Source organism: Eumetopias jubatus, unplaced genomic scaffold, assembly GCF_037043125.1.
Source record: "Eumetopias jubatus isolate StellerSeaLion01/CBP00866 unplaced genomic scaffold, mEumJub1_p1.0 scaffold_14, whole genome shotgun sequence".
NCBI classification, from domain to species: Eukaryota; Metazoa; Chordata; class Mammalia; order Carnivora; family Otariidae; genus Eumetopias; species Eumetopias jubatus.
Genome location: NW_028274820.1, coordinates 10,014,441 through 10,024,124, shown reverse-complemented (window position 1 = coordinate 10,024,124; position 9,684 = coordinate 10,014,441). Strand labels below are relative to the sequence as shown.

The 9,684-nt window shown below is 47.4% G+C and overlaps 1 protein-coding gene across 7 annotated transcripts in view; it reads right to left on the bottom strand.

The window, feature by feature from the left end:
- Positions 1 to 302: 302 nt before the first annotated feature.
- The window catches only part of COA1 (cytochrome c oxidase assembly factor 1), a 94,538-nt gene continuing 85,156 nt past the window's right edge, over positions 303 to 9,684 (bottom strand). For 6 of the 7 annotated variants that reach the window (XM_028108876.2, XM_088018487.1, XM_088018486.1 and 3 more), the window contains 4 exons: positions 8,702 to 8,801; positions 6,490 to 6,638; positions 2,456 to 2,532; positions 303 to 1,545 (listed from right to left, as the gene is read on the bottom strand). In XM_028108876.2, coding sequence (XP_027964677.2) covers positions 1,446 to 1,545; positions 2,456 to 2,532; positions 6,490 to 6,638; positions 8,702 to 8,786 — 411 coding nt within the window. In that variant the 5' untranslated portion in view covers positions 8,787 to 8,801 and the 3' untranslated portion in view covers positions 303 to 1,445. Of the gene's footprint in view, positions 1,546 to 2,444; positions 2,533 to 6,489; positions 6,639 to 8,701; positions 8,802 to 9,684 lie in introns of all 7 variants that reach the window. The other variant, XM_028108881.2, reaches the window with a different exon arrangement.

The following is a 9,684-nucleotide window of genomic DNA, read 5'->3' as shown; positions in this document are numbered from 1 at the left end:
AGTACATACATGGAAGTAAACTTAACTGGAAAAAGCACCCAAGGCGGTGACTTTGAAGTAGAAATCAAGCATCTTTTCATGATCTAATACTATTTCCTGTCAGATTAAAGTCTCTTAATTAATTCAAACGCTACACAAACAAAACCTGTCACTTGCTCTGACTCCAGAACAGATGGCCCACCCAGGCCCTGGTTTTCGGTGATTTGGCAACAGCATGAAGAAAACCAAGCAAACACTGTAAGGAAGTAAAAGTTGGAGAACAATCCGATATGAGCAATACATAAACTGACACATAGACAATAAACAGTATGTAACTTTTAAAGAATAAAGCAGCACAAACTGTGTATACAATGTTACCATTTACTTTAAAAGACTGCACAGATTATAGTGTCTATCAACAAACACAGGGCAAAAGTGCTCTCAGGGAAGACTCACTTTTCACTCTAAACTCTATTCAAAGAATGTATGTTTTTAAAGAAACAAGCTCCAGAATAGAAATAACTTCCAACGATTAAAGGTCTCATGCTCTCCCAGCATGTTTAAGCTCAATATTTTCTAAAAGGCTTCCCTCCAAAGAATATTAAGAGTGTAGGAAAAGAGCTCATGAATGTCCTTTATTGTAGGCAATTGTAACCGCATTAAGGGGTGAAACTGGCCTTTTCAAAGTAAAGGTATCAGATTTCTGGTTTTCATCAGCTGCGGTGCTCAGAGGGAAGGAAAATCTTTGACTTCATAACACCGTTCCCTAAAAACAGGTAAAACCTAAAGGTGTGCTTCTCGAATATGGGGTTGTCTGTAAAACAGAAGGAAAAGGACCTGTAGCTTTAAACTCCCATTCCTAAGTTAGTTTTGCATGTGCTATGTACACATATGAATATTTTAAGCTTCTAAAATGTTTGGATTAAAGCAGTTATTTTGCAAATCTTCCATCAGGCAGACCGTTGGTGACTAAAACAGAAATAAGAAGATAAAATAACAGTGAAGCAAAAAAAATAAATATTCCCAAGGGACTGACAACGTTCACAAGCTACTTAGCAACATGAATTCAGGGTAGGGCATTCTAACGTTAACAATTAAAGACCTCTCCTTCAGTGCTTGTAAGTCTTGGGTCTTCTCACTGATGGAACTAAAAACTCGGGGGGGGGGAGGGGAGAGGAAAAAGGAAAGATGAGAACTAGCAAAAATTAACAAATATCTTACTGAGTCCTTTTATTCTGTACTTTGTTTTTAGACAGTGAACTATCAATTAAATTTAGAGTAATATTTTCATTTCTGATAAAAAAAAAACCCACAGTAGTTGTGGTCAAATTAAAATTATACCCAAATTACCATACACCAGCGCATCCAGTCACCCCTGGCGGCTGGACACCTGGCTCCCAGTCACGGGGGCACGTGGTGATGGGGTAAGGCCGTGTCTGGAGCAAGCGGAGTCTTTCTGATCATCTTTACTCCTTTTCTACTTCATGACCAGTGTTCCCACTGAGCTTGAACACGGGAATCTGCTGACCATCCTCAAGCTTTAAGAAGACCTCCTGAAGGTGCCACCTGAGAGAAACCAGAAGAATAGTCTCCCTACTCACATACACCAAGGCAAAAGACATGGTCGGGGGGCGGGGTGGGGGGGGGGAAGAAAGCAGTCGTTTTTTGAATAATGTCTTAAAAGTCTTCAACACCATTGTATATTGGAACTACGTTCACATAAGGTTTTAAACATTGTATTACGGACTCTCATTGTTGCACCAGCATCGCTGTCACGGCAAGTTTAACAAAGAATGAATGACAGGAGAATGGAAGGGGCACCACGAAAGAGATGGAACAGCTTATTCCCCATTTCCTAATTCACATCCACCTCCGATTCTTGGCTGGAACTCAGCCAGCAACTTCATTAATCCCAGGCTCAGGGGTCAACGAGCCCAGGGGGAAGCAGGTGGGGGTTGCCTGAGGGTCGCCTGTGCCTTTTGTCCTGGGGAATTAAAATGCATCTTGGCTAAAGAGCAAGCATCTCTGAGAGAGGCCTCCGGAGGGGGAAGTGAGTGAATGTAGCTGTTGGCAACCAGACAAGAAAAGCCAATTAATGGGGTGGAGATCTTATATAAAGAATGTGATGAATAATTCTGGAACAGGAACCCATGACTTTAGTCATTTGTAACGATCGGGAGACAGTAGTGTTAGAAGCTGTAACACAGCATCAATTATCGTAGATCTAGACCACGGTAACTGGAAAGTTCTTCCCAGTCAGCAATACAAGGAGAGGACAATTCAGTAGATTGTACTGGATAAAATGTCTGCACTGAGCTAAGAGCCAACACACTGGCTTGGTGTCCAGGCTGTGAAACTTTTCAAGCTTTGAAAAACAAATTCCTATTCCTGCAATCATTTCACTACAAATGAAAATGGGAATCAGGATTGTTTCCATCAGAAAGTTCTCCCCCATTCCCACCCACCTTGCTGATACCTCTGAAAGGGAGCATTTCTCGATGAGATGACATGGAGATGGCCCTCTGACTTGGGTCCAGAGACAGGAATCTTCAACTGGGGGGTTAAAAATAGGAGATACAATTGGGTACATTGTTGTCCTCTAAGGAAATGAAAAAAATGATGTTTTTAGAGTGAACCCGAAGAAGTCCAATGATCGTTCACAGAATCGGTTGTTTTCTAACTGAGCCTAGCTGTAGAATTGCCCTGATTTTCCATCTGGCTCCATCCAAATGTCCTGCCCCTCTGTGGATGGTTTGGCGAGGTCAATGGCAGTCCTCCTATTTGGCAAAGGGACCTTATGTGCAAACTCAATGCTCTGAGAACTTACAATGATACTCAAAAAACCCCGGCTACAAAAGAACAAACTACAGATATGTGCAACAATACGGATCTCAAAGACACGCCAAGTGCAAGACCTTACCCAAAAGTATATAATGCATGATTTCAAGTTCCAGAACAGGCTAAACTAGGCTGGGGAAAAATAACAGAAAAGTGGCTGTCTCTAGGGGGGCTGAGGGACATGAGAGGATCAGTTGGGAAGAGCATGCGGGACTGGGAGGCGATGCGAACAGTCTACATCTAGATGGGAGCTCGAGTTGCTCAGGTGTATGCATTTATTAAAATTCATCAAATAAGACAGATCTGTACCTTTCCCTGAATGCAAGTTTTACCTCAAAAAAAAAAAAGAACCATAAATGAATATTAAACTTTGGTTAATGATATATTACTTATGCGCTTAAATGAAGTGTATGGATGTTTGAAAATAATACATTCATGGACAGAGATATGACTAGACTAGATGAACAGATATGGGATAAAGCTAATCAAGTAAAATATTACAGCTGACCCTTGAACAAGATTTCAAGATCTGCATCTAACTTGTGACTCTCCCAAAACTTAACTACTAATAGCCTACTGTTGACTGGAAGCCTTACTAATAACATACACAGTCGAGTGACACATACTTTGTGTGTTATATGTATTCTACGCTGTATTCTTACAATAAAGTAAGCTAGGGGAAAAAAATGTTAAGAAAACCATAAGGAAGAGCAAATACATTTACAGTACTGTACTGTATGGAAACAACTCTGCGTATTAAGTGGGCCCATGCAGTTCAAATCAGTGTCATTCAAGGATCAACTCTGATCGTAGAATCCAGGTAGCAGTTACATGGGTGCCACAGTGTGAATTCTTTTATCTTTTCTGTCTGTTTGAAACTTTTCATAATAAAAGAGAAAAAAAAATCCACGGTTTAAAACGAGGAGCTATTACCAGGAAATTTGGGGGTACGTACTTTGACCTCTCATAAGCTAAAAGATGGCGTATCTCACCCGCTCCAAACTGCCGCCAAGAGAAAGAACTGCTTGGTATATACACACAACTTTTGTGTTTTTTCTCCCTCTTTCACTTATGTAAACACACTTTACAGAAGACACAGGCTTTGGAATGGTGGCTCCATACCCCACGTGAATAAGCAGTCACCTAATCACACTAAGGCAGTTCCTCAAGGTTCCACTTTTGGAACAGAGCCACAGCTCTTCTCGGGATTATAAAATTAAGCCTGGGGGGCTCAGTCGGTGAAGGGTCTGCCTTCGGCTCAGGTCATGATCCCGGGGTCCTGGGATTGAGCCCCGCATCGGGCTCCCTGCTCCGCGGGAAGACTGCTTCTCCCTCTCCCACTCCCCCTGCTTGTGTTCCCTCTCTCGCTGTGTCTCTCTCTGTCAAATAAATAAAACCTTAAAAAGAAAAAAGAAAAAAAAAGGCTTTAAAAAATTAAAATAAAATAAAATTAAGCAACAGAGCCCCGACTGAGCATCTCCGCATTCTAAAAGAAAACAAAAGAAAGGTGGGGGGAAGGACAGAAGCAGGTAGGATTATGAAGAGCAGCAAACACGAGGGGTCAATGTCTGCACTTCAGACAGCTGCGCCTCTGGGGGCTGACCAGGCGCTGCACAGACTTGCTTCTGCACCGGCCAGGCCTTGCCAAAGAGTAGAGCTGGACGTCCGCTACACCAAAATGTGGGTAGGTAGTAACTATTTCGCACATACATTCAGTACAACAACTACCTCATGAACCACCGGCCCTTCTTAGCTCTGGACAAAATACACGAGCCACGAACAGGACTGTGGGAGGAACCGGCATGTGCTGTAGACACAAACAGCTGATGTAAAGGAAGGAAGTAAAGAGTGCCGAGAAGACGTCGCACGTGCTCCATAAACCGAAGAACAAGAGCTGGTGTAACAGGCGGCTCTGGGGCAGCAAACCCTGACCTCCTGTCACTCCAGAGCCACCGTGTCCACCAAGCAGCAGAAGCCCAAAGCTAGCACCACAGCCAACACCACCATGGGTCCGCAGGAAGCCCAGGGTGAAGTGCTCTCGGCACCACACTCTCGGCGTGGGCCAGGATGCTGGGCCAGAGGGGAAGCTGGGCCCGACCAGCAGAGCTTCCCCAGCACAGCCCCCATGGTGTCAACCACTCATCAGGGCACCGGACCACAGAACTGATGCTGCATCAACCTCCAGCCTTCAGCTGAGGTGCCTGCAGCCTTCCTGAGCATCAAAGCCAGGCTCTGTGCTCTGTGCTGGACACACGGTGAACAGCCAGACCCCACCCTTGGCCTTTCCAGGTTCTTGTGCTTGTGGGGATCCGGCCAATGGGGACACACAGAGGAGCCATACCACATGGTGTGAAAGACCTGACGCCATGTGGCCCGCAGTGGGCACCCTAGATCTGCCCGCCCCCTCCCTTTTCTCCTCCTGGGCTCCTCCTCTCACGGAGTGGTACTGCCATCTGTCGACTCCTCCCTGTCGGGCACTAAAGCGTGACCTCTGACCCACCCCTCTCCTGATAGAACCAAGCCACAGCTCTGGTTCATGCTCTCACCGCTACACACCTGCATGGCCACACTGCTTTCCGAAAGGCAGTTCCCTGTGCCTGGTCCTTGGGTACTGTCAATCAGCATGCATTTACCTTCTTTTCAAGCTAGATCAACTATTTTTATCAAAATCTTGAGCATGAATGGCTTTTGTAAGAAAAAAAAGCCCAATGAAACTATTCCCATTAAAAACATTACTAAAAACAACAATAACAACAAAAAAAAACCCTAGATCAGAGCGTCTCACTCTTATCCTTAAAGTCCTTCATGGCTTCTGCTGGCCCCAGAATCAAGTGTGCACACTTCCCACGATGATGTCACGGCCCAGCAGCACAGCCCATGCCCTCTGCCTGCACCTTGCCCGGCAGCCTGCAGCTCCGCCGAGTTCACACCGGCAGGGAACGCAGCCACATGCCTTCACGTGCGTGCTCCTCCTCAGCCTGGCACTCCTTTTCTCTACACCAATATCCCAGCTTGCTACCTGCTCCCCCCTGGGCCACTACTACAGCGTCTACTTCACCCGGCCTTCCTTGGAAGTTTTAAACTACAGCCCTTGAAAGCCTTCGGCACCTCTGTATTCCCCACCGAGCCCAGAATCATTCCTTTAACTTGACACGCACTCAAAACGTGTTTGTTAAACAGAAGAGTAAGAGCGTTTCGTATTCAGGTGAGTTTATCAGCTGAACTAGAAAAGACAAGACAAAACTGAGAAAATGGGACTGACATCCCATGGAAGCAATGCAAGTAAATGAGAAAACTACAGTTTAAAGGGTTGCTCACACTTGAACGAGCCCTGACTGGCTGCAGATGCGCTTCAAGTTCAAAGCTGAAGCTGTTGCCCCCCACCATGGTCACTTCCCTACAACCGGCAGTTCAAGATGGTGACCCGAGCCAGAACACCGCCTTCCCCGCCACACTGATTCCTCAGAAAGGAAGACAAATATATGAGAATAAATTTATCCGTATTGCTTTTATAGAAGGTGCTCAGTAATGCCTAGTCGCAGCTTTACTTAGTGGATTTTCTCATCCCGAATCCTTACTCCAGCTCCTTCCAAGACTCTCCCTGGATGAAGGCAGCCCTCTCCCCGACTTCCGCAGGCACCCAGCCCGTGGGCTGCAAGGGAAGCACGTTACCTGGGCTTCGGCAATGTCCACGAAGTTGTACTTGTCGGTGAGGCGGAGATAGTGGACATTGAGGGGAGTGCCCAGGGCTTCCAGGGCCTCGGGGTGGCCATGCAGCTGTTCCAATGCCTGCTGGTAATAGGAAGCCTTGGAAAAAGCCTCTAAAGGAGAAAGACAGTTGTTACATTTACTTTTCTGTTTGAAACTTGGTCAGACAGACTCTCTGTAGAAAGTTAGAGGATACAATTCATGTACAGCATGGAAACAGAAACAAGTGTGAAATTTCTGGATGGAAAAATAATTAGGGACGGTTAACTGTAAGCTATCCATTTGGGAGAAAGTCAGTACCTGCGGGAACGTGGCAGATAAGTACCTCGTGAGCGAGGTACTTGATCTTTCTGTGCCTCAGTTTCTCCATCTCTCATTTCCCGCCTCATTTCTTCATCTAAGGGGTTGGATCTTCTCTAGCTTTCCTTTCAGTTCTAAAGCCCTATGACTCCATGACTTGCTCAAAGTGACACGGCTAGTCTGAGGCAGAGCTCGGGCCCAAACCCATGACTCTGGACTTCTAAACACTGTTCCCTCCACTCAGATGAAGGTCCTGATAAACCAGCATAAAATCAGACAGACCACAACTTCAACAACAACAAAAACCCCCAGGGCCAAGAAACAGACACTGAAAATGCTCACTTGTCAAAGTTTTTAGATTTAAGGCAACATTTCCTGTAGGTAAAGCTTTTAAACTTCTCTGTCTCAGGTACATACACCTCTTGGCCCAAAAGCTACTAGTAACTCCAGGAAGCATCTCTTTGAAGGTGGAAAGTAGACAAGCTGCCCTTGTAGGGTAGGCTTCCCAAGTAGGGCTTGCAGTTAGGCCACAAGCAAGAGCTTCCCTGCTGCAGGCCCCATCCCAGTGATAGAAGGGAAAGACAGCCTGAGCGTAGAGATGCCAGGGAGAAGGCTCCTCCTGGGCTGCTTCCCAGCAGTGGGCTTGCAGGGGCTTGCAGGTGTGAACGGGTGCCAGCCAAGACAGGGAAAGGAGGAGCAGAAGCTGGGTCCAGATTTCCATGGTTAGACACTGTTCTCAATATTTCATACATCTCATAATTCTCAGTACCTCACAGGTTGTGAGCTTTATTATAAAACAACCTCATGCACAGGTAACTGATATTACCCCTCATCACACAGATAACTGAGGTGAGAGACCCCCCAACGAGGCCACATAGCCAGTGCAGAGATTCAGCTGTCTCTACCGGACGACCCCAGCCTCCTCAGGGGGGAGGGGAAGGCTGGCAGTCTCCGGACCCACAGAATGGAGTTGTGCCCTGTCCCCATCCCTTAGGCAGAGGGGAGAGGAGACGGAGGTGTTCCAGTCTGAATTATCCCTGACAGTGCACATCTCAGGCCACCTCAAGACTCAGGGACCTGTGGGCCAACTCCGAAGGAAGGTGGGGAAGAATGTACGCAGAGGCCACTGAGCTCTCTTTGCCGGTCTGCTGGTGATACGCACATCCTGGCAGGAAGTGAAAATGGCACAGAGTCAGGGTGAGAAGCCAAGCTGGGCAGGCATAAAGGATCTTCAAAGAAAGTCAGTCTAGAAAAAAACTGCTGCTGCTTTGCAACCAATAGCATTGAAATGACCTTAAAAGTCTTGGCTGCCCACAGTAATTGTGGCCCATCTTTACAAATTCAAATCTGGGTGCAGTGGGGCTGGAAGCGGCTTCTGTCCGGATTTTGCATCCTGGACTCTGCTTTTATTTTCTGCTCTCACCACAGTCCCTTGCTCAAGGTCCCCTCCTCCACTCAGTCAAGAGCAGAGAACGGCAGGGCAAACAGGCTGACAACACTTGAGAAACAGCCAGTTTTCCCCACCTGTGAACCATCTGGTACTCCCCTTCCCTCTCTTCTTTATATCATCTCAGAAATCTGAAGGGATCTCTCGTGTGTGCGCACTGGAGTGAAAGCCCCTCTTGCTTTTTACAAGGCTTCTGAGGCAAACGAAGCCTGGTCCTTTCACATGCACGTGGAGCTCCAGGAGAAACTAGGGTCAGAGGATGAGCAGGAAGCTAGAGCCCACGGGAATGGTGTGCCGGCTGCTAAAAACAGCCTCTCCTCCTCTCTCTAATCTGCTGAAAGCATCTGAAGTATTGCCTTTGATGGAGGAGCAGGGGTGCGAGACTGGGAGGAAGCCTGCCTGGGGCGGCTTGGTTTGCTGGATACTTACTTTGTATCAGGTAATATGTAAGGGTGCAGGTCCCACTGGCCACCACGCTGGAATAAAAGACCAGTTTCCCCAGAGACCATGGCATTTTGCTTCCTGGAGACTTGAAAACAAAAAAGACATGAATTTATTGTTACATTCAGGTTTCTGCCTAGGGCCTTTGCCTGGATGCGGCCCCACAGAGAAAGGAAAGCTACAGAGGAAGCCAGGCAGGAGGCGAGGCCACCTTCCCTGTTTGCTTCCTTTCAGAAAGCCAGGCCTGGTTCTGGAGCCAAAGCAAAAGTGCCCTCCCGAGAGTGGCCCACATCCAGGACCCAGGCCGTGGGGGCGATGGCTGAGCACAGAGCAAGCATTCAGCCCTGCTGTCTTTTCGGACAGAACCCAGCCTGTGTGCCAAGTCCTGCGTGGCCAGGAAGCACAACCACTTTGTCTCACGCCGGCTGGTAAACAGGAAGCTTATCCTTTTGTAGCAATAGTTGGTCTGATGAGCCTACGAATGGGCCGGCGTGGTCACTGGCTGCTTTCTTTCATATTTTGGAAAAATGTCCCACCCCCTGGATGAGGAAACTGTGGTCATGACTTTCAGGATGAATGAAGAGATGGAGAGGAGCCAGCTCAGCCGAGTCAGCACACCACACCCACCCTGGCCTTAACTCCTGTCTCCTGAAGGCCTGGGTGGGGCTTGGAGCAGCACCTGGGCCTCAATGGCACCCCATGAGCCTCCTTCCCGGCGGCCATGTAACCACTGCTCACACCTGGCCAGGGCCTTTCTGTGAAGCCGTGAGATACCCGGCCATAAAACAGAGTAGGACACTGGCTTCGATCCGGGTCACCATTCAAATGCCCACAGGACCACACAAGTCGCATAAATGAGAGCAGACACTGAAAAGTGAGGAGTGCATGGCCCAGCCAAGGGACAGCTTCAACCCGGCTCCAGCTGACCATGGTTAATGTGGGCCAAATCTGAACGGATCTTCCAGTATTTC